The sequence below is a fragment of the Neophocaena asiaeorientalis genome, unplaced genomic scaffold (assembly GCF_003031525.2).
Source record: "Neophocaena asiaeorientalis asiaeorientalis breed wild unplaced genomic scaffold, Neophocaena_asiaeorientalis_V1.1 scaffold67, whole genome shotgun sequence".
Classification (NCBI taxonomy): Eukaryota; Metazoa; Chordata; class Mammalia; order Artiodactyla; family Phocoenidae; genus Neophocaena; species Neophocaena asiaeorientalis.
The window spans coordinates 11,405,402-11,430,402 of NW_020173731.1; the positions used below are offsets into that span (position 1 = coordinate 11,405,402).

The window sequence follows — 25,001 nt, forward strand, 5'->3', positions numbered from 1 at the left end:
ACAAGTGCCTCTCACCGTCAGAAGCCCCTCTTACAAACAGGCACAGTCCCATCAACTCCCTTCTTCAGCCTCAGAACAGAAGTGGACCTCCTAGCCAGGCTTCCAGGATGGAGGCAAGCTCTTCAAAGCCAAAAAGGCTGGAGCCTGGAGGGGACTCCTTGGCAGATGCTAACACAGCCAGCTCAGCCTGCAGTCTTCTGCCTCTTTCCCCGCTGCCCTGCCCACAGGCTGAAGGCACCATCACTCCCAAGGCTTCCTCCCTACTCTAATAACTGCCTGGAGGAAGCAGACAGTAGCCAGCCTCACCAGGGGATTTCCTCTTCTCTGAGATCCTAGAAATCGACTTTCTGCTCTGGACACCGCTGCCAGCTACTTCCCCGCTAGCTTCTACTTCCCATTCGTCACACCCCCCCTCCACCACCCCCCAGCAAAAACACCCAAGATAAAACATGGATGGCAAACTCACAGCCGTCTCTTCCTCCTTGGACTTCATCTTGACAGTCCCAGCAAGAAATCCCGTGAGCGGCCAGCAGAGGGGGCGAGAGACCCACAGTTGCGGAGAGCTAGCTGTAAGGAGGGTGCCGGGGTGGCCAGCAGAGTTCAGGGATCTGCTGGGCCTCTCTAAGGGCAGTTTCTCACAGCAGAATCACCAAAGACGACGCAGATTCTGCACCCACCTGAGCCTGGTGAGAGACTCAGGGCTTAAATATTAAGGATCGGCATGGATCACGCTGACGGGGCGGCCCAAATTCAAGAAGGTGCACGGAGATAAGGGCCCAGTGCTATCTCTAGGGCCCAATGCCAGGGCCCTCAGCCAGAACACCAAGAGCAGAAGTCCCCACACCCTAGGCTCATGGAAACTTTACAAACATTTGTGGTGGCAATCACTTGGGGTCTGTGAGGACAGGGGCTTAGCAAGGGCACAACACTGAGGTCCCAAGTTGTGGGGCTGGCTCGAGCATAAGCAGTCAGGGCCATGTGGGGTCAGGGACACTTCCGGCAGCTTCCCACACCTGTAAATGACCTCCCGCCTACGGCACTTGATTTTTTTCTTCATGCTTTGGGCATGTGCACTGTTCCTCTTGCATAAACAAGTCTTAAGTCTTAATGATCCCAGGAAGGCAGGGATCGGATCTCAACTATATCCTGGCCCTTCACTGTGTCTAGCGTAAGACTGACCCTCCCTGGTATTGACGTCTGTAGATGACTGCCTGATCTATCCCACTGAGCTGAGATGGAAGGCAGTCCAGCTACTGTAGTCTGTCCTAGGTAGCCACGGAGGCAGCCTGGTCTTCTCACACTCAAGACATCCCTCCTCTGCCCCCCACCCCCTTCTAGGCTCCGCCAAGCTAACATATGTAAACTTTTCTTCCAAGCAAAACTGGGGGGGGTGGTGCGGGGAGGAGAAAAAGGAGAAGGCAGTAGCAGCAGAAGCCCAGAGGCAAGGAGGGGGCTGAGTAAGCCGAGCCCTGGGGCTCTCATGACACCTCACAAGGTCTCACTCCCCAGCTGCCCAGGATCATGAAGGCTCAGAAGCACCACGAAGAGGTTCCTTCGAGGCCTCACCGCACCACTGAGATGACCCTGAAGTGGTATCTGGCGTCTCCCTAATGGGAGGGTTCGGCTCCCCTCCAGGGACAACTCACCCATCAGCACAATAACGGAAGAGCAGGAAAAAGCGGGGTGGCGCTCAGGGTGAGCCATTAGTCTGCTGAGAGAAAAGGGACAAACAGGAACCAGGGGGATGTCTGCCAGGCAAACCAGCAGCAGAGAGGTCCCTTTTCCTCCAGAGTATGTTCTTGTCTTAACATGTCTGAAACGTTCCCAAATCTGCCAAGGATGCAGAGCTTCCTGCCCTGGGGGTGGGAAGCAGGAGCCCAAGGTGCCATGACGTGGTGGAAAAGGTGATGACCAGGGTGTGGGTCTCAGCTCCATACCTGCTATGGGAGCTTGGTCGCGTGAGCACAGGCTCTGTGACTCAGTGTCTACCACTGCACTGGGAGGGCTGCGTGAAGGGAGGGGGGGCTTGGAAAGCCCTGGCAGGAGAGGAGTGTGTTGCAGGAAGACACCTCGCTCCCTGGGGGCAGGTTACACCTTTCGGCCCACGGCAGAGGGCTCGGGTCAGAAGGCCTGCTGTGACTCCTCACCCCACCACTCGCTAGCAATGCGGCCTCCACAGGCCCTGTACACGCCTCTTCACAACTGCAAGAGGAGGCGGCAGCACCCACAAAGCAGCAGTCTGGAGAAAAAGGCCTCAGGGATGAGACCGGTGGCATCCGGAGCTGGAGGAGAGGGTGGGTGAGCTGAGCCCTGGAGATTCTCTGCAGCTCAGCTGCAAAATCATACACATGATCCGTATTTCCCAGGGCTGTAGAGAGGGGAAGATCAAATGGGAACATGAGTAAAAATGCCTGACACATCATAGGTTTTATTGAAATACATGACTAAAGACCCAGCAATCCCACTCCTGGGCATATACCCTGAGAAAACCATAATTCAAAAAGACACATGCATCCCTATGTTCATTGCAGCTCTATTTACAATAGCCAGGACACGGAAGCAACCTAAGTGTCCATATATACAATGGAATATTACTCAGCCATAAAAAGAAACGAAATTGAGTTATCTGTAGTGAGGTGGATGGACCTAGAGTCTGTCATAAAGAGTGAAGTAAGTCAGAAAGAGAAAAACAAATACCGTATGCTAACACATATATATGGAATCTAAAAAAAAAAAAAAAAGGTTCTGAAGAACCTAGGGGCAGGACAGGAATAAAGACGCAGACATAGAGAATGGACTTGAGGACATGGGGAGGGGGAAGGGTAAGCTGGGATGAGGTGAGAGAGTAGCATGTCCATATATACACTACCAAATGTAAAACAGATAGCTAGTGGGAAGCAGCCGCATAGCACAGGGAGATCAGCTTGGTGCTTTCTGACAACCTAGAGGGATGGGATAGGGAGGGTGGGAGGGAGATGCAAGAGGGAGGAGATATGGGGACATATGTATATGTATGGCTGATTCACTTTGTTATAAAGTAGAAACTAACACATCATTGTAGAGCAATTATACTCCAATAAGGATGTTAAAAAAAAAAGAGAGAAAGAAATGACTAGTCCTGAGGCTCCTTCACATGCGTATGTACACACACACACACACGCACACACACGCACACACACACAGACCACAGTTATTCTAGGAGGTGCCTGGAAGACTCCGCCTGGGACAGAAAAAGCCAAAAAGTAGCTACATACGGAGCAAAGTTGAGAGTGGCAGGTGGACACAGGAAGACCTGCAGCTGCACTAAAGCGACAGGCTATGGAAAGACATTAGCCACCAAGCAACTGGCCTTGTGCAAAGAGAAGTGCTGCTGGGTAACTGCCACCAAGTATGCTTCCTAGCAAGTCCTGGCTGCCCTGCCACCTCCTCTTTGGCCTGGCAGAGACAGGCTCCATCTGAGCAGGGGGACAGGGCAGTTGCTGGCCCTTCGCAGGCTCAGGCAGCTGAGCCGAGGCAGGCGTCTCCGGCCACCCTCTTTCCGCTCTCGCAAGTTACCCTGAGTCCAGGGCGACAGACGGGCTCCCATCATCCTGGAAGGGGACCCCGGAAGGAAGCCTGGACCCTGAAGGAAGCCCAGGTCCTGAACGCCAGGCTCTCCTCTGCATGCCCAGCAGGTTTCAGCCCTCTCTTTCCCCGGGTTCCCCTTAATTTAGTTTTTTCTTCCTCTTCCCCTCGTTTTCATGCAGTGCCCCTTCTTTCTTTAATACTCTTAAATATTAAGTTTTTTCTTGTCTCTTCCTTTGCCATTGTTATTACTCTTCAGGTCCCCACACCCACCCCCCACAACACACATTCTTTAAAAAAATCTTATTTTTCTTTCTCCTGGGTGGGGGGAAGCACACACACACACACACACTCACACACACACACACTCATTCTGAAGGGTGGGAAACCTGAGAAGTCATAGGCTTCAGGAGCAAAGACTAATGCTGAAGAGCAGCTAAATTTAGTAGCTTCAAATACAAGGTGATGTCTTCAAAAAATTTCAGGCTCCAAATGTGCTGTGAAAATCTCCCAGTTAGCATTCCTCCATGAAAGGCTGGCAGCTGCCCCAACGCTCACCTCTTGGAAATGGGGGTTTGGGAACTGGTCAGTACTCAGAGGTCCCTCCCCTAACACTCACTCTTAGAGCCAGCCAGTTGGTGCATTTTCTTAGAAACTCATGTCACCAAAGAGCCCGGCTTCCCTCTGGGGACACACAGGAGGAAGGGCCATCTTCTTCAGGGTGAACTAGAGCGACTAAGGTGGGCGCATTTCCTAGGAGCATGTGGAGAGGCTCAGCCACATGAGCTGGAAGAGCAGACAGGAAAGGCCAGAGTAGAGAGCGCTGCGGGGCGTGCACACACCACACCACCTTGCAGCTGCTTCCGGGGAGGGAGGAGGCCATCTCTTTCGCCCATGGGTCCTCGGCCTGTCTAATGCCACGGACACTCCTGTTACAGAGTTCATGGTCGTGAGCCAGACGCCGGGCAGTGGAGAGGACCACACCTAGGTCCCTTTTAGGAAAATCAAATCTGGTGCCAGCTGGGTAGGAAAGAGGGACAATTTCCATGCCTTCTATAGCCACTCTATTTCCCTGGGGGAGGCGACATTGGGAACAGGCCTGGGAGAAAGTGACCCAGAGAGGAAGCAGTGTCTCCTTTTTGGGCAGTTTTTAGGAAGCAAAGCGCCCTCCACCCCACCCTATCTGCCAAGAATAATGTAGAATGACTCCCTTCTAAAAGCAGAGGACTGAAACATAGAACCCTTAGGGCATCCTGCTGACTCAAGGGCTCAGAGCTTACCATGAGCTGACGTGATTCAACGAGAAATGTATGTGAAAGCAAAGCGGTCTGCAAACTGCAGCATGCTGCCCGATGGGCTCAAACGGACACGTCAAAGGCCATGGTTGGCATGGCCTGGGGGTGTCCACAATGCCCTGAACCCTTGAGGAGCCAGTAGACAGGCATGGCACCCAGATAATATTTGGGTCTGAAGCTGCCTTCTCAGGCAGCAAAGAAACCTTATATAATGAAGTTAATATTACAGAGCACTTTTCTTTCCAGGGCAGGGTTCGCCTTTCCGGCCACCCAAAGGAGGCCTCCTGGTCACAGTATCACTTAGGATCTGATTTAGCTTCTGCGGATCATGCTGAATTATTCACTAGCTATGGATACTGGCCCAGCTCTGGGGTCCCGGTGGTGGGGTACCTGAAGTGAGCACACTCCCCAAATCCAGACTTGGAGGAAGGTCAAAGGGACAAAAGAATCAGGGGCATCAGACTCAGGATGCAGAGGATGTGGGCGCAGGAGCTGGGGCGGCGGGAGGGCTGGAGGCAAAGAACAGTCAGACAAGCTGCCTGCAACACCCCAGCGCCTGCCACTGGAGAGAGAAGGGAGGTCAGAGAAGGCTTCTGTTCCCAGGAACTTTGCTCACTGCCTCCAGTCCTCACTGCAGTTCAGGGGAGCCCTCGGTTCCCTAGGAGCCTAGAAGGAATGCAGTGGGGTGTGTGCACTCATCACTGCTCCTGTTTCAGAGTCCTCTGCCCTGTGGTGCATAGAGAAAGCCCAAACTGTGCCTGTGAAAAGAAAGAAGCAGAGCAGGGATCAGGTAAGTGATACTGTATTTCCATTGCCTCATCTGGCACCAGAAGAGACCAGGGTCACGTTTCACATCTCAGGGATGTGGTGAATCCAGAGAGGAATGTGCCTGGTGGCTGGGGAGACCTGTGCTAGCTGCCAGGACCCATGCCCACATCACCAGCGCTGGCTCCTTGTCATCTGGAATGGATGACAGACAGCTTGTCTTGCTGCTTTTATCAGCTCTGTTATCACCCAAACCTCGAGCACACCTTCCACCGGGGCGTGTCTGAGGGGGCTGAGGCTCCTGGCGGGAAGGCTGGGGGCCTGACTGGTGTCTCCCACCCGTGTCTGGGCTGGTAACATCTCACACACACCCCCCACCCCCGGGGTTGTGCTTAGAGTCAGGTGGGTAGAGAAGGCATGACATCAGGTCTTGATAGGTAACTTGGACGGTATCTAACTTCACCCCCTGTACCTAGGGGAATTTTGTACTCCCAGAAGCCAGAGCTAATCCGGAGAGCACTGGGTACTTTCTATCTAGAAAGAAAGTCATGGATGTCAGTAGGGAAAAGACAAATAAAGGCTAGTTCCAGAGGCCAGCTGCCTGCTGGGGCAACTGAGTCCAAAACCCTGCTCTAAAGTCAAGAGGCTCCGCTGTTCATGATCTCTGGTGTCAGAGCTTTAGGTAAGGGGCAGAGTCATTTCTTCGGCCCCTCTCCTGATTGGACAGGACCCCTAAAAAGCAAGGTGGCTTCACCTGAACATGAGGAACTCAAATCGGACTAAAGGAAGAACTTAACTCACCAGGTACCTCAGATATACTGGGCAACAGGGGCTTTTAATCACTGAGACAGGGAGCAGCAGCTCATGGCGAAGCACAGAGCTGCCCTGCCTTGGCCTGGTGGGCGGCTGGCAGCGTGGGCACTGCCTTGGGAGGCCCTCCTGAGGCCGCTGGGCTGGCTGCCCCTCTGCCTAAGGAGCCCTTCCACACAGAGGAAGAGAGAAGGGAAGAGGGGATGAGAGAGGGTGGAAGAGGGGAACAGAGAAGGCAGCTGTCCTCCCCAGCCACTGGGTGTGAGTCCAGGCTGGCACAGACCGGCGCATGTACACGAGCGACTGAACGGAAAGAGTGTAACGCAGCTCTAAAGGTGGATGCGTTTGTGGGGACAGGCCGATGGGCCAGCCGGACAGGGCCCCGTCGGCCTCCCACGGAACCTGGGCAACAAGCTCAGACACATCAGGAGGCCTCACAGATGGACGGTCCAGCCTCCCCCAGCTGCCGAGAGAACCTGTTTGGAAACCTCTCTCAGCAGAGCTGGCCCCACCCACCTCTGAACCGGTAGGCTTCCAGACATAAAAAAAACCAGGCTCCTCGACACCTGCCAGCATCTGTCTTCTTGGCAAGAGCCTCGGGCTAAGGGCAGCCCCTCACCTGCCATTCCTCAGAGTAAACAGGGGTGCTTATTTATGCCCCTTATTTATTAGGGCAGAGGAGAAATCTTGTTGTTGGAGAAATCCGGCGGGGGAGTGTACAGGACAGGCTGTCCAGAGTCTGCTCTGGTTTACGTGATGAGCGGAACGTCCCTGCTCTCCCCATCTGGGGCCTGGAGATAACACCTCCATGAGGCCACGGGGAAGCGACCATCGTGGCATCATCTCCACAGTCTCCCCCTCACCCCTCAGCACCTGGTCCTCTCTCCGGCCCTGCCTACCCTCGAAGCCAGGGGGCAGCAGGCTGGCCTGTCGGTAAAGTCCTCCTGCCACTGAGCACTCCGTGCTGGTCTCCTGAGGCTCTGGACATCCTCTGTGAGCTTCAGGCTCCCACCACCGCAACCCACGCTGCTCCTCATCCTCTGGGGACCAGCCACACTGCACAGACGGGGAAGGATGACCAGGGCAAGGTCAGGGGCCAGGCTGGTAGAGCTGGCTGTGAACTCAGCACTCCTGCACTCTTCCTCTCCCAAGACCCTCCGGCTGGAGCACCTTGCGCAAGCCTTCTGAATGCGGCGACAGCTGCAGAGAGCTTTTGAACAAGGCCAAGAGCGAATCAATGACCAAGCCAAACGTGGGAGAAAGGGAAAACAAGCCTCTGACCCCTGCAGGGGCGAATCCACTCTCTGAAAGTCTGGGAGCAGGTTATCAAGGCAGGACAGAAGAGTTGCTAGATTTTCCTGAGCGTACACTACGTCTTCTAGGAACTGCTGCTCAGTAAAAGAGAGACCGGGAAGGGGGGTGAGACTCATCTGCTGAGGAACCAGGAGGTCCAATTCCTCTGCCACTGCACATATAACCAGTGGTCCCTGCTGAAAACTCCAGGGCCCAGATTTCCAGAGGTTAAGGCCACACACAGATGGGGAACCCAGATGTCACCTGCATTCTCTATTTACCTGCCGATGCCCCAGGGCACCAATAATGATGACTTAATTTTTCCACTTTATAGATATAAGACAGAGAGTGGTTACCTTGCTCAGTGTCACACAAACAGTAGAAAGCAGAATGGCAAGGTTGAGATGACAATCTGTTTTTGTTTTGAAAGGGGAATCATTTAAGACACAACCTTGAAGACAACCAAGTAGATCTGGAGGGAACAAATGACAGGCGAAAAACATCACTAAGACTGAGCCGCTTCCTGGGACTCTGAACGCTTCTCTGTGCCTCTGCTGCACCCCTGCTCTCCGTGGGGCTCCAGGCCCCCGCCCCCTACTTTCTTAGGGAGGGGCCCGGGGTGAGCCTCACCGGACAGCTAAGGAACTTTAGCTGCCTCCCGGGTGTTTCAGTAATTCAACCCCTGATAGGGCCGGCTCTGGTCTGAAAGTCAGCTGCTAAGCTCTAAACAATGGCAAGGGGTGTGGGTAGTGGGGGAGGCTTATGAATTAAAAATAGATGTTAGTAATCACCAGGGAGCTTGCAGAGAGCATGTGGGGCTATGTTTACTAGAGAGAGAAGAATCCCTTCTATTCATGCCCAGAGACCAGGGTGGAACCAGCTTATCACACCAGCCAACGGCCTCTGGGTTTGGGGGAGTCAGCTGACCATGCAGGGTTTACTGATGGCTGGAAGACCCCCTTCCTCAGGACATGGAGGCACCCCCTCTTCTCAGCATCCCCCAGGGCCACGGCCATCCCTGGGGGGACAGCGCCAGATCAGAAAGGATGTATAACCCAAGGGGAAATTGCAACCAAGAGATAAAACCACCGTCCTTGGGCTGAGGCAACCCGCTCATGATGGAAATTGCATAAAATGGTCCCTGGTGGTTTTAGTGACTTCAGATCTCAGTCTGGCCTTGTGGACATGCTAGAAACATGGGGTCTAGTCTCCTCTCTGCCATGAACTGGCTGGGTGCCCTTAAGCAAGTGGCTTCCTGATTCCTATAGGCCTCAGTCTGCTCATGTGTAACATGGAGATAACAGTACGTGCTCTGACAACTTCACACGGATGTTATTAGGAGTAACCGGGGAGTATATGTATGACAAAGCTTCGGAAAGTTGAAATTTCTAAATAAGGATATAAAACAGTCATAGGAATAACCATTTTCCCCATTCCCAGCCTGAACCCAGGGACCCTTCCCCCAGCATGCTCACCCAAGAGTCTCCTGGCCTGTCTTCCACCAGCAACAAGAACAGAACCCTGCCCCTGTCACCTCCTGGATACGGTGGGGGCGGTGTAAAGACCAAACAGGAGCCTGCAGAGAAGCTCCCCAGCGGATGGGCTCCCCACCCCCTCCCCCCTGCATTCCCAGTCAGCGAACATCAACATCCCCTCACCAGCCTCCGAAAGTGCCCACCGCGCACCCGCTCGCACAGCCTCAAGACTACAAGGTTCCCATTCTCCCCCCTGGCTAAACAGCTCTAGGACCAGAGACCCTGGCTTGACAGGACTGTACTAACTTGACTTTTAAAATGTATCCGCTGACTCAGCAGTGAGAGGCGGGCTTGGCAGCTGCTGCAAACAAAATACTTGCTCACTGAGAATTCCCTGCAGTCCAGTGGTTAGGGCTCGGCACCTTTCACTGCCGTGGCCCGGATTCAATCCCTGGTCAGGGAACTAACACCCCACAAGCCAGGCTATGTGGCCAAAAAAAAAAAAAAAAAACTTGCTCATTAAGGGCTGAACAACTGGCTCACCCTGTGGGTCCCTCTGGGTCTCCCTTCCCTCCACAAGGCCACGTTTCCCTTTTAGCTGACACATCCAGATCTCACTCTTAGCACAGACTTCTCTGCAGTTGAAACTAAGCTTGCAGATGGTCCAGTGCCATCGTTTTAAATACTCTCTATATGCTGACAACCCCCAAGTGTCTGCCTCCAGCCTGGGTTTCTTCCCAAGACTCCAGACTCCAACATCTGACTGCTTATTTGGCCTCTCCGTGTGGATGTTCAACAACCATCTCAAACGTAACATGTCCAAAGACTAGCTCTTATTGCTGCCCCACAGCCCCTCCAGATATCTGGTCCATGTGCTGTCTTCCCCAACTCAGTTAATGGCAATTTCTTTTTTCCAGCTGACAGGCCAAAAACCTGTAAGCCATCGCTGCCTGCTCCCCTTCTGTTGTGCCCCACATCCATCAGGAACCTTTGTAGCTTGATCTCTGAAGCAAATCCAGAATCCAGCCACTTCCCCCACTCTCACCCTGCAGCAAGCCCCTGCCACCTCACCCCTGGAGGCTTCCAACAGCTTCTAGCCAGACTCCCTGCTCACACTGTGGCTCATAGCCTAGTCTCCGCACAGCAGCCCGAGCGGTCTTCTTCAAGGGTGTCACTCATCTGTACAAAACCTAATGACTTCTCATCTCACTAGAGAAAAAAGTCAAAAGCCCTTTTCCTGGCCTACTAGTGATCTGTAGCCCTCCCTGCACATCTTTTAAAAACTAACAAAAACCAGACTGCCTCAACGAATATTGGCCTCCTTTCTCCTCCCCGGAAGAGCTGACCCTCCACTTCCACCATCTCCTCAATCTACTAAAACTGGTTACTTGCCACAGTTATCAATGACCCCCACTGCTTGATACTATCTACGTACATTTCCAAATCCAGATCTGACCTGTCACTCCTGCTGCATTTCACTCTGTTGAATACTTACTTCCTCCCTCCTTAAACTCCTTTCTCCTTATACTTCGGCATCATTTCTCTCCAGGTTCACTCTTTCAGACCTGGCTGCTCTGCCCCTTATACGTCGTCTCTGTCCTTGGTCTCAGCCCCCTCGACACATGCCCTTCAACCGTCTCATCCGCACCCAGGATTTCAAGCTCAGTACTGGCTCCCAGAGTGCTCGCCCCAGCCCAGACTTCTCCCCCAGTTGGTGCTCTTTAGATGGACAGCTCTCAAAGGCACCCACAACTCAACATGTCCAAAAGTGAATGCATCACTTGCCTCCCAAAACATGCTCCCTCTGTGTTTCCTCAACTAAAGAATGTCCCATTCCTAAAGTTGCTAAGCCAGGAAACTAGAGTCCTCCTCTACTCTTCCTTCGTCTTCCATGTCCACTTTCTCGCCTATACTATCGATGAGAACTGCCAAAGGTCTTCTGAATTTATCTCTGACTTTCCATCCTCACTGCTGAAGCCTAGACTCCGGCAATAGCTCCAATAACGGTTTATTTGACTCCATTCCTGTCCCCCTTCCTAACCTACTGTCTACACTAAGACCCAAAGGGACCTCCTCCTGCCATTTTCCTGCCTAACACCCTTTGATAACTTCACACTACCTCAGACTCAACATGGCAAGGCCTTTTGTGATCTAACCTCTACCTACCTGTCAGCCCCCAAAAGCACTGGACGCTCCAAAGACAATGAACCCCGGGTAGTCCCTGGCATCAGCTCGCTCGCCTTTGTACACACTATACGGTTCCTCCCCCCACCCTTCCTCCCAATTCTCTGGCTAAATTATACTCCTTCTTCAAGATTCAGCTCGATGGCTTCCTCTAGAAGGTCTTTTCCAACAAGCTCCCATATCCTCAACACAGCCTCATCACCCTATCTTGTCCATTCACCAGTCTGTCTCCCCTCTTTTCAGTGAGAACAGTACCTCCGGCTTATTCGTTCTTATAGCACATAACAAGTAGGCAAGAAATATCAATACTTATTATATGAATAAAAGAATGAATATAGAGATTCAGAAAGTACCAAACTAGATTTTCTCCTTACCAAACAGCCCTTTGTGGATTCCTCCTCTATCTTCTTTGGTTGGTAACAATATTAAAAACCATACCGCACCAGGCTCCATTCCAAGTATTTGACGTATATGAACCCATTTAATCCTAGAGCAGTTCTACTATTATTATCCCCATCGCCAACTGGGAAAACTGAAGTACAAAAAAATTAAGTGACTCAGGCAGTAAATGGCAGAACCAGGGTTGATGCTAGACTGTGCTCTCAACCACTGCACGTATCACCTCTTGAGAGCATGTTTAAGGAAAACAAACCAAAATTACTATCAGCCTGAGCAAAAGATAATTTTCAAAAACAAATCCCCAAACGAACAAAAATCAGCCTTTCGGGGATCATCTCTTGCTTTTGGCTTGTCCTATCTCTGGCTCCTTCAACGAGACACACAGCTCTGCAGATGGCAGCGTGTCCACACCCACCAGGCCAGGCCCCAGCTCAGGTCCTCAAGGCCAGAGGCCCCTGCGCAGGTGGCTCCTGCCTCTTGAGTAGCCCCGACCCGGAAGGCCCTCCTCTTGCCCCGCCTCACCTTGTCGCTGAGACCCTCGGCCTCCTCGGCCAAGAGGTTGCCACCGTCAGCCAGCAGCAGGGACGTGTCAGTGGTGGAAGAAGACCGGGGGCGGCACTGGTGCTGGTGCAGGATGGCGGCCAGGCTGCTGTCCTGGGGGGCCTTGCGCAGCAGGTGGGGGCTGCCACGCTGAGGCTCCAGGGAGCTGCTCTTGGTGCGCCGGCTACTGCCCCCGCTGCCGCCACCCCCACTGCTGCTGTGCAGGCTAGCACCCCGCTTGATGGAGGGCCGGGAGCGGATCTGCTGCAGCACGCGGTTGAAGGCAGTGGGCCTGGCGGGCAGGTCGTGCAGGGACATGGCGTAGGAGACGCGGTGCATCTCCGGGGAGCGCTCCTTCTCGTCCGGGGAGTCATGGTCGGACATGCCCTGCTGATGCTGCTGCTGGGAATCCTGAGACGTCGGGTGCTCCCTCTCCCGTGACCGGCGGCGGCCGTGGAACAGGTGCTTGAAGCCGTGGCCAAACATGGAGCCCTCTGAGAGCTGCTGGATTTTCTTAAGGAGGAAACATGAAGAATCTGGTGAGCGGAAAGCTCTCAAATGCCTAGTCGGTTGCGGGCAGAGGTGAGGGGTCCCTTCCTGGGATAAGAGTGTAGCTCCTACAGCCATCTGAATCTGGAAGATCCCCGTGAATGTCCTGTCATGCCTTAAAGGTCACCTTGCAGAAAGGTGGCAACCCAGACCAATTCCTCTCATTCACAAAGAAATGTACCTGTATGGCTTCCCACAGGACATTCCAAATCCACACATGGTTCAGGATTACTGGTCATGCTATCCTTGTGGCTATAGTCTGGGGCTCAGTGGCACATGCGGGCAGCACTTGGTTCATGAGGTTTATCCCTCTGGACCGATTCTCCCTCCATCCCCTAGTCCCTTTCTCCTTCCAATTAGGTCCTTCCTCCAGATGCTCTTTTGGCCCACCAAGCATCCATTTCCAAAGACGCCTCACTGCAACACTCCCTGGGAAAATCAGGGTCATACAATCAGGTTATACAATCGTAGCAGATATTGCTAATGACCTACCAATAACTATTCTCCTTTCTTTCTTTCCAAATTGCATGGCCTTATTGTGCCATGCTAAAAATTCTTGCTTCATCAGACCCCCTTGCAGCTAGGAGTAGACACGTGACATAGTTTGGGCCAATGAAAAGCAAGGTGAGCATTTCTGGGGAAACTTTTGCTTACCTAATAAAGGTACTAGCCCTTTTTACTTTTCCCATCTGGAACGTGGAGGTAACGCCCGGAGATGCAGCAGCCGTCTTGCGACTGCAAGTAACTGGCACGACGATGAAGACCTACACACAGATGGTAAAGCCCCCAACAACAGGCCTGGGAACTTGAAGGCCTTATGGAATCACCAACCCAGCTGTGAATGACTACGCTGGGATTCTTGGTTCATGAAATAAACAAGTCTATCTTTATCTGTACAACTCTAGAATAATTTCCTCTTATTTATAGCCAATCTCATTCCTGACATAGCAGTAAAATAAATTTTACTGAAGCTTCTGAGTTGGTGAATACTTCCACATGCCAGGAGGGTGACACAACCCAGTCCAAGGGCCCGAGAAACTCCTGTACTCAAGACCTTCCAAACCTCACCGTATGTGCCTCTTCATCTGGCTGTTCATCTGTATCCTGTATAATAAACTGGTAAATGTTAAAAAAGTAAATAAACTACCTCAATGGGCATACCTTGTAGTGCGGTTGGTAACGTGACCACTTCTTTAGAATACAATCAGAATACAGTCTCAGTGTCTTTCCACTCAGACTGGAACAAACCAAAGGGGCTCTGGAGCCCAGTGCTGCACTGGCCCCAGCCTTCCCTCTTAGCTCTGCCGCTGAGATGTTCCACCTGCTCCCCAGGTAGCACTGCTCAGCGAGAGGTGGCCCAACCACCCGGCCAGGGCGAGGCAACGTGTGGGATAACTCCAGACAGCTGCTTCTGTCAGGGGGTCGGCTCATGTGGTGGAGCCGAACCCTCGGCAGAAAGCCTCAGAGCCAACAGGCGGAGGGGTGGGACTTTGAGGACCAGGTGAGAACGCCCACTCTGTAACTCCTGAGAGGGAAACTCAGAACCCAGCCACATGGGGTTCAATGTCTTCATCTGTAAGAAACAACTCATCACCTCAGGAGGCAGCCTCGGTCATCTACGAAACCTTGCCAAGGATTACAAGTACTGGCTTTTCTTTTTTTTCTAGAAACAAACTCACAGAGCAGAAAACTTGAACCATGCAGACACCAAGGAGAAAAGCATCCTCAGATCTTCTGAGTCAGCTGACCCCACTCTCACTGTTAACTTTACACCTCAGCGCGGTTTGTGCAGACACTACTGTTAAGATGTAAGCTGCGCTTCCATCTGATGTCAAAAACAACGCACACCATCGCGGATTACGTCAAAGTGCAGGATTTTCAGTTTTCAACTCGTCTGAGTAGCCCCACAATCCTCAAAGTAGGTGGGGCCCTTGTACAACCCATTTTATAGGCCAGATAAGTTATATCATCACAGCTCACCGTGAACTAACGGTTTACAGTTTTCAATATGCTCTTTCTCGGGCATTCTCTCACTTGATTTTCCCAGAAACTAATAAAGGCAACAGCAGCAACTTTTCCATTTTTAGGTGAGGAAATTAAGGTGACCATTACTCCTTCTCAAGAATTTAATCCCGGGGCAGCCCAGCAGATGCTAGGTTTCACAGTGCCAGGTCTCCCGATGGGAACTACCATCTCCTCGGGGCCAGCCTGAAGCAGAGTCTGCTCAGGGTAAAACCACCACGTCCAAGGCAGGCCGGACTGAGGAGTGTACTCCACCGGACTTGGAAATGGCCGGATCCTGCAGCCTCTGGACCAGGGACAGGCCAGGACACCCTCCTCCTCGTTGGGCCCAAGCTGATAGCAGACCATCCTCCAGGCATTGTAGATGGGGCCAGCTGGCTCTGGCATTTGCCCAGCAACTTCTGCCAAATGGTCACATTCCATATTACAAATTGTCTTTCTAGCATTCTATTCCAAGCCTCTTTCTCCTCTCCCCACCACTCCTAGCCTAGTTTCTCCAACACTGAGGCCCCTCTTCCACATCCACTCAGATACAGGGTTCCCTTCAAAAGACGGCACCAGAGTCCCAAGGCATTTCCTCTCCCTGAGCCCCAGGAGAAGGGGGCAGGCGCTGGGGACAGCAGCCACCACTGTCTGCTATACTGCTTTGAATCCTAAAATCCTTGGTCAAATTACTTTTAATATCATACAACAGCATTTTTCAAAGTGCTTTCCAATGTATGCTGTCACTCTAACCTGACACTAGCCTAACCCCAGGAGGCAGGATGTCACAGAGCATCAGTGTCTTCATTTTGCAGATGAAGAAACTTGAAGCACAGCACAGTTAAGGGGCTCATCCCAGTCACACAGAAGAATCTCCAACTTCTAGTCTAAGTTACCTTCACTGGCTCACACACTGATTCCGAGACTAAAGCAGATACAGTATTTACATGTGTCCCAGAACAGTATCACAGGCAGGATCAAAACAAAACAAAAATGCCTGGGCCACGGGGGGTTCCGCCCCCTGAACTGCAGCGGTGAATCTTCCCGTGCCACATTGTAGGACTGGGGCAAGACCTGTAACCAGTGTGGGTTTTCCTTTCCCACCTTCCCATCTGTTCTGCAAGTAAAGGAAAGCCAGGGTGACCCCGGGACCTTTGCCCCAGCAGCGCTGAGGAGTCTGCTAAAGTCTATGGTAGAGATGAGGGAAAAGAATAAAAAAGAAGACAAAGAATAATGGGGGGAGAGAGATGGCACCAAATGCAGGGGTTTTTCCTCACTTATAAGACATGGGCTGGGCTGTTTCTGCATGTGGGTGTCAGGGAGGAGAGAGTTAAGGAGTTTTGACATAACACGGTGAGTAAGTGTTCAAAAAAAAAAAGAAAGAAAGAAAAAGAAACCAGCACATACACATAACCAGCCACAAGTTTTGGAAATGAGGAAAACCATGGTGACTAGCTTGAGGGAACTCAGCCACCAACGCGGCAGAAAGCACCACCTGCTCTGACTAACAGGTTCCAGCTACTAAATGTCACTTGCTTCTCCACATTGACTATTGCTTTTCCCCAGCTGCCAGAAACCATTTTGGTGGCCAAATGAAGCCATGTATTTATTAGGAAAAGAGAGCTGAGACGTTTCAGAGCTAGAGATGAGACACAAACAGCTCTCCTGATCCATGAGAACAAGCAAGGGCTGTCCCAGAACTGCCCAGAGGCCAGAAGCAAGGCAGAATGGAGAGCATCTTGAGGCCAGGTGCCTCTACCTGAGGAGGTAAATGACAGAAGTTTGCTGTCTTTCCCTGAACTATCTTAAAGCGCAGAAAGGGCGCCATCTCCTTGGAGTGCCATCATCGTCTCAGGAAGAAAGGGTAGACTAGATGGTTTCCGAAAGATCCTTCCTGAGAAGGCTGTGGTCTCTGAACAGTTAGGCTTCATCCCCTTTCCTCCCTGGGTGTGGGTCCCCCAAAGGGGAAGTCTGCTCCAAAAGCTGCAAACACAGCTGCATGAGGTCAAAAGTAAAATGCTTCGGGGTGCAGTGGCTTTGGCACCATCTGGTTTAAAATAGCCAAAAGCAGTTTCTAATTCCTCCAAGTCCCTGTGTTCTTAACAACTCCCATTAGAGCTGAAAGGATCTTTAAAAGTGACACTAACCTAGAGTTAATTATCCCACCTGGCAGCTGACCGCAGAGCTGACTGCACATCCCCTCCTCCTGCCTGGGTTTGAAACTCCCTCTGCCCCACCACAGGTCCGGCTGGGAGGGTTCAGGGGGTGATTGGGTTACCGTGAGCCTTAGCAAGCCTAGGTCGCCAACGTTCCTCTATTTATAGGGTCTCTATGGAAACAGGGCCAGCATTAGAGAGCTAATCGCTGTAAAAAACCCACAGAGTCCTACTCTGGAGATACAAAGTGGATTGCAGAAGTCTTCAATTGCCCGTAGGAGGCCTTGGGTGGGGAGCCTGGGGTTGGAGCAGGAGAGGAACTGCCACCCCAGGTTTGGCGCTGATGGCCACAATGATGAAGAGTGAGCGGCTGCAACTGTTTCTCTTAGAAACACAGTGATGAAAGATTTTTGGAAGCATTTTTTTCTTCCCCAGCATCCCAGCTGACATTAAACAAACAGATCTCAACTCAGGGGCAAGTGATTTCCCCATTCTCAATTTTATTTTAATTCCTCATTCCTTTAGGCTCAGAGAATTCTGCCTGAGCCAGTGCAAGTCAGGCAAGGTGACCTCATGCAGCGGATCTTAAGGCAGAATCGGCTCAACTTTTATCAGCATAAAAGATTTTTTTTTAATGATTTTTTTTGATGTGGACCATTTTTTAAATCTTTATTGAATTTGTTACAGTATTGCTTCCGTTTTTTTGGGGTTTTTTTTGCGGTACGCGGGCCTCTCACTGCTGTGGCCTCTCCCGTTGCGGAGCACAGGCTCCGGACGCGCAGGCTCAGCGGCCATGGCTCACGGGCCCAGCCGCTCCGCGGCATGTGGGATCTTCCCGGACCGCGGCACGAACCCCTGTCCCCTGCATTGGCAGGCGGACTCTCAACCACTGCACCACCAGGGAAGCCCTTGCTTCCGTTTTATGTTTTGGTTTTTTGGCCGCGAGGCATGTGGGAATCTTAGCTCCCCAACCAGGAATTGAACCCACACCCACCTCACTGGAAGGTGAAGTCTTAACCACTGGACCGCCAGGGAAGTCCTAAAAGATTCTGATTAAAGTTATCTTCGCGGTGTGCCCTCTCTCTGCCTCTTATCCTACACCCCGTTCACTGCCCCCCGCCCCATACAGCCCTGTCTGACCATGCCGGTCTAAAGCGACCTCACCACCCTGCTCTGAACTCCTGCTCTGAACTCGTCATCTGCACCACTCATCTCGCAATTAATCATGTCCTGCCTCGTGACACGGCTCTGCCAAACTGTTATCCAACTTTTCACCTGCTTCTGGATGGACTCCTCCATGAGCAAATGGAGGGCAGGAGCTATAACATCTATTATCTTTGTGGCCCCAATAGTAGGGGGAGAGACCTTAACACAAACATGGCCGTTGCTACTTAATTATTTTCTGAGTGGAAACTGTGTGCATCTACAAGACCATCTTAAAAAGGCGACTTAATCCTTAGACAACTATCTTTTCCAAAGATTTAAAATGCTCATTCACACAGTTTTTTGTGTCTAACCCAGATCCCTCCTGCTGCAGTTAAAACCTCGTCTCAGTCTATCATCTTAGTAATTGCCTGGAAAAAGATGAACACAGGGCTTCCCTGGTGGCGCAGTGGTTGAGAGTCCACCTGCCGATGCAGGGGACAGGAGGGGGCCCCAGAGAGGAAGGCCCCCCGCCCCAAAAAAAAAAAAAAAAAAAAAAAAAAAAAAGATGAACACAGACCCAGGAGCCTGAATGTGTTTACTGTCCTCACAAGTGGCTTAGGTCAAGGCTTAATGTTCTCACAGCCAGCTTTGTTTTCCAGGTGGACATCATTCAGCCAGCTTGGCTGGAATAAGGAAGCTTTTAGCCATTTGGTTTGAAAAGTCAAATATTGTCTTTCTCACACAATCACAAAACATAACTGCAATCCCTCAACAGCTTTGTTTTAACTTTTCAACATGCAGAGAGGCTTAAGTGTTTGGCTGATAAAGGTGGACCCTGTCCAGTAATGGCCTCATTCTAAGAATGCACCCTCCTCATCCATGAGCATTTCAAAGCGAGATGTCTTTCTTAGAGGAGAGATGTAAATAGGCATGAATTTTGAGTTGGCCTTCAAGACCACCACTGAGAAGCCACCTGAGATTTTTCCCCCAGCTCCTGACACCCACACTTTTTTAAAACTTCAACCCCAAATTCAGGTCCTATCAAATGTTTCAATTCCTTGTTGACGGAGAGATTCTTAATGGGATTGGCAGTTAAGACAATTAAATACACAAAAAGCAGCACCTTCTGTAAATGCCGAGCCTGCACGACAGTTCCCACTGGAACAAGGGCAGCTGGGAATTCATCTAGAACCCAACATGTGGCAGGAGAACAGACAGCTTCATTCACCACATGCTTTCCCATCGGCCACCAATTCCTCCTCCCAAGCCCATATCCAGCGCTGCTCTGAAAATTCCTGATGGCAGAGGGGGTAGGAGAGGGACAACCCAGGCCTTAGGACCCTCTGCCCTCCTCATATTAGGTCCAGGTGGGACAAAAACAGGCACCCTCTGCATTCTTCACCACCCTCCACTGTCCCTGACTATTTACAGGGCTGGGGAACTGCTGTCCAGTCAAAAAAGGGCACTGACCTTACAAGGGACCTGGCACTTGCCCTTTCACTTCCCCCACTTAGAAAGTGCCCTCCTCTTCTTTGGTAATTAACGTCTCCACCCTTTAAAACTTGCTCTGAGTGCACCTCTTCTGATGAACCCCGTATGTTTCTGATTCCATCAGTGATGCTCGAAGCACCCTCAAACTTACATGTGCTTCAATGGATGACTTCCCTGCAAGTGCTTCACCCTGTTCGCCTGGAGGCAGAGGCAGCGCCTGCTGCCAAAGAACTGATTTCCCATTTCCTTGTGCTTAGGTCTACCGCAATCCTACCTCCCCTGAGGAAACCTCTCCCAGGGGTCCTGCTCCCACCTGAGACTGTGGGAATCTTCACACCTGAACATATCACTTCTGAAGGAGAGCTGGGGGCCTCATGACGCAGCAAGGCCACATAGAGCCCTGCCCTACCGTCGGAACCCTTCCCCAGGGTCCCAGAGCACACACAACCCTCCATCCCGCCCGCATTCCCATGAAGTCGCCTGTCTTCTCCATTGAAAAAGTGGAGAAACTGAGGCCCATTAATTTTGCTAAAACCCTGGGCCTTAAAAATAAATAAATAAAAGAAGAGAAAAATAAGCAGGGGCTTCTTGGGAATGTCAATGTTCTCTCTCTTAATTTGGGTGGTAGGTAGACGGGGTGTCTGTTTTGCTGTTGTTATTTAAGGGGTACATATGTTTTCAGATACTTTTACGTGGATGTCGTGTTTCACAATTTAAAACATGCCTTCCCCGCTGAAGGCATCAGTATCTGATAACCCATGAACCCCTTGCCGGCAGGCTCTCTATTGGACCGCTGAACGAACAAGGGGCATCAGGCGCATCTGTGATCAGCACAGGCTGCGAGCCAGCAAGGAGAATCATACAGGATTCAGTTGCGACTTTCCCTCAGCTCTTTGGTTTCTAATCGCTCTTCACTCTGAGCAGACAGGAAGACCAGTGAATGGTGTGGACGAAAGAACCCAAATGAGTCCTGAGTCAAAAGCACTTCAAGGGGCTTCCCTGGTGGTGCAGTAGTTAAGAATCCACCTGCCAATGCAGGTAACACAGGTTCGAGCCCTGGTCCGGGAAGATCCCACATGCCGCGGAGCAACTAAGCCTGTGTGCCACAACTACTGAAGCCCGCGTGACTAGAGCCCGTGCTCTGCAACAAGAGGAGCCACCTCAATGAGAAGCCCGCGCACCGCAACGAAGAGTAGCCCCCGCTCACCACAACTAGAGAGAGCCCGCGCGCAGCAACGAAGACCCAGTGCAGCCAAAAATAAATAAATACATACATAAAAATTAAAAACAAAAAGCACTTCGAACCAGGACTGGAATGGTGCAACTCAGAGCACCCCCTTCTTCTTCCAGGAAAAAATATTAGTATGGTTCAGAAATCCCTGGAGAAATTGTTTGCAGGGGCTTTTGTGAGGGGAAAGAGAACCTCAGGGGAAGTCTAGGGGAAGGCCTCCAGCCAGCAAACCCAGAGCCTTCCTTTCAGGAAAGGCTGGGGAGAGGTGGAGAGGTCTGCGATTTCCTCCCCTGCCCTCGGGATTCTAAGAGGCATCAGGACAGAGCCAGCTGACTCTCGTGCTTAGCCACTCATCCCAGGCCTCAGCAACATCTACCACATGCTGTATTTTTAACAGGAACGTGTGCTTCGTGTCTCTTTCTGCAGTTTTTCCCTGAGCCCCTCCCACTCCCACTCTCGCTGGTACTGCATTTACTTGCCGGAAAATCTTGGTGTACTTTTGGTCAGCCGACACTCTCTGTGACCAGCAATCTAGCATCTCCTCCCAATTAACAAGGAACCTGGCAGCAGCAAAGGACTGGATAATGATCACAAATGAATCAAGACATGAACTCAAGTGGTTCAACAGGAATCCAAGCCACAGGGGGCAGGGGATGTGACTCTGAATTGTTGGGCTTCTGTTGCAGGAGCGTCTGCTGAGATCACCCCTGAACGTCACATCAAACGTGTGGAGTAGCTGAGAAGGCCCCCAAAGTACCTGCACACAGTTACAGTTTTATGAGTGCTCCTTTAAGATTGCTGCTTAATTATTTTTCCTTCTTTTCACTGGTCCCCCCCCACCCCATAATCACGGATCCCGGGCCACCATAGGAGAAATTTACAGTGAGGTTCTCCACAACACTGAAGGACCATGGAGGGAGACCACGGGAGTCCCTGAAAGCTCTGGCTGCCACTAGCTAGGGCACATTCAGACCAAAATTCTCTCCTCTCCCTCTGCACAACTTCCTCGGAGGTGCTTCACACAAAGCCTTTTTTTTTTCCCCCTTTTTTCTCAAGAGGATTTCCTCCATTGCACCTAATCCATCACAATGCCTGGAGCTGTCACAAGAAAACAGAAGTGGGACTTAAGGGACCAAAAGTTCCTATCTCCAAAGTTTAAAATGAAAACAAAAGCAAGCCAGAACTGCTGGTTGCTCCAGGCCAAACACAGGTATGAGACAGGGGGTGTGTTAAAAATCAAACTTACCCCGTTTTGGTACCACCATCAAATCTAAAACAAGTTAGCTTCTACCCAGTGCTAGAGCCAAAGATGGAATTTTTCCATCATTGGAAAACTGTGCCAGCACTGGTAAACAAGTTTGGACACACTTCAACATTCCTGGTCCCTTTCCCCCAGAAAAAGGCTCAGAAAAGTTGAGTGATGTGCCTGAGATCACAGAGCAAATCAAATTGCGACAGCCCCCAAGTTCATGCCTGGTTCTGAAGTCCCTACGCTGTAAACACGTGATAAAGCAGACAGAGATAAACAGGAAAAGGCCCTGATTGTCTCCCTGTGCTCCCACTGAGCAGGCAGCAGCTAGGTTTTCTCTGGGCTGCCAGCCTGGGTCCACATGGCGGTGGTGGTCACCTCGGTGATATGCTTTCTGGTGGGGGTGGAGGATAACTTGGAAGGACAACATCTTTTCTCACACCTGATCTCAATTTTGGTTTGGGGAAAGTCAGCATTTAACATCAAATGTAGAGTTGTTGCTATGTCTGCCCCAACCAGAATGAGAGTGTCACAAAAAAAAAAAAAAGAGAGAGAGAGAGAAAAAGAGAGGGAGTATAAGAGGGTGGAGATGAACGAGCTTCTTTAAGCAGCTTTATCTACAGAGACAAAGACACTGCAGCCCCATACCACAACCAGTCCACCTTCCCTCACGAAGGCAGCTGGGGGAATGAATGGAGCTGGCCGTTTCCAGTGCTGCCTGAGCTGAAGAGTCGGGGAGTTTCCAAGGTTGCTGCTCGTGGACTCAGCGTGAGAATCCCACCTGGTCAAGGAATCAGGGTTCGCTGGCCAGACCCATCTGGATCGGCCCAGAATGAAGATGAAGTCTGCAGCAGAAGGCTGGCCCCCTCCCCACATCAGCATTAAGAGCAGCTCTTTTCCTTCACCATCTCAGTTAAAACAGGAACCACACCTCCTGACCACACAGGGTGGGCTCAGAAGTGGCAGGTGTGCCAGGTACCAAGGACTTCCTGCGCACAGCCTACCCAGTGGAGCTCATCTTAGACATAAGGCTAGCCCCAAAACTCTGAAAAGGACAGCAGCAAAACCAGAGGTCACATTCCAATAACTACCACAAATTTTTAAAGTACACACATGGAGGTAGCAGTCACCTTCTCACCCCTCCCCAAGAAACACAGACAGGTAACACACAGGTAAGAGCACACTCACCTGCGCTCTAAACTTCCTGACTCTGTGCCGCTCAGGCCAAACGAGGAATGTCATTGGTTTATTCTGGTGAGCTCCTTAGTGGCTGCTGCCATAGGATACAGGCTTTATTTAACATAACGGACGGAGTCCTTTTGCTCCCCTAGCTAAGACCTTGCACCCTCTCTGGAGAAAATGACCCCAGGCATCAATCTCCGATGCATCTAAGCTCCTTCCTTGGGCTGACATCTCTCTCACCACTGTAGTGAGCTGGCTGGAGAAGCCTGAGCCTGCAGTCCCTGTGGCAGCTCCAGCCAAGGTGCATTATTTATCACACCTGCTGTTTTAATTAATATAGAGACATCCAATACAGCTCAATAATTGTCTCGGTAACCTCAGGCTGGAAAATAAAGGACTCCCAGCTGCATGCAATCGCCTCTTTCGGATCCTGGTTCTAAATGCCGGCTCTGCGTGTGTGCAACTTGAACCGAGGCCCCAAACCAGCCTTAAGCACCAAGCGGCCACCTGTCAGTTCTCCACGCTGGGGTTGGTTTAGCAAGCGGGCAGGGATCTCCAAGCACTAGCTTAACCTCTGGCTCCACCTAACGGCAAGAAACCCACACTCCCCTTTCACAGATGGACAAACTGAGCTTCACTCCAGGAAGGTCCCCAAAGGAGGAAACGAATTCAGCAAAAGAAACTAACGGTCTTTTGCTTGGGCTCCCACGCTGTCATTGTCTTCCCCTGCCATTTTACAGGAGGGAAAGTGATGTCAACTTTTTAGTTAGCATCTTGGATTTCTCCAGCCCTTTGTCTGCGAACAGCACTTCACACACATTATTCAAACAATCTCGGATGCCTAAGTCACTAGAATGTCTGCTGAATAATGAGGAACACAGAGGCCCGAAATAAGCTGAAAGAAAGAGGCACAAATGGTACCTGACGTCCAGCACAGGGTCTGGCCCAACATCTGCTCATTCTCTCTGACCTTTGCCTGGCTTCCCCATCACTTTTATCCTGTTAAAGCACTTCTGCGTGGGGCGGGGAAAGCTAAGTCGCCGGCTGGACTCGTAAGGGGAGGGTCTGCGCTCACCTTTAAATCGGGAGGCTTGCTTCGGGGACCCGGGTTGGGCGCCGCGGCAGCGCCCGCATCCGAAGTTGGCCCGCCAGCAGAGTTAGCACCCGTGGCCTCCCCAGGCCGGAGGTCCGCGCCCGGCAGGTGGCAAGCTGCATCTTCCAGCCCAGCTCCATCCTCCTCACCCTGTTGTTGCTGCAGCTCGTCCGATTTGCACCTCTTCATGGTGTATGTGGGTCGGCAAGGGGAATCTGTCCTTCCAGCGCGCCTTCTTGGGGGAGACCGCACCCCCTCTTACACTCAGAAACGAGGCTCGGGGTCTAAATTATTAACGAGGAGGGGAGTCGGCGGATCACAATTTCTTGAATTAAAAAAATAAACCTTTTTAAAGGAGGGTGAGAGAGGGGAGAGGAGGGGAGCCTTGGTTACAGCTTGGAATAGTTCATTACGACCTGGGGAGCGGAGACAGATCACAATCGAGGCTGGGCAGCAGGAGTCCTTGGGCAGTCATTGGAGCGGGAGGAGATAGCCCCCAGCCCCCAAACTTTCTGCTTCAGGGCAAGGGCCGGGCGGAGGGGAGCTGGGCGGCACAGCGCATCCCTCCCGGCGGC

The 25,001-nt window shown here is 51.6% G+C and overlaps 1 protein-coding gene across 2 annotated transcripts in view; it reads right to left on the minus strand.

Annotated features, from left to right (window-relative positions):
• Window positions 1–24,994, minus strand: part of TMCC2 (transmembrane and coiled-coil domain family 2) — a 36,572-nt gene extending 11,578 nt beyond the window's left edge. Inside the window, exons 1-2 of one of the 2 annotated variants that reach the window (XM_024751017.1) lie at window positions 24,409–24,994; window positions 12,308–12,838 (exon numbers count right to left, since the gene is read on the minus strand). In XM_024751017.1, coding sequence (XP_024606785.1) covers window positions 12,308–12,838; window positions 24,409–24,615 — 738 coding nt within the window. In that variant the 5' untranslated portion in view covers window positions 24,616–24,994. Of the gene's footprint in view, window positions 1–466; window positions 687–12,307; window positions 12,839–24,408 lie in introns of those variants that run through there. The other variant, XM_024751019.1, reaches the window with a different exon arrangement.
• Window positions 24,995–25,001: the final 7 nt, after the last annotated feature.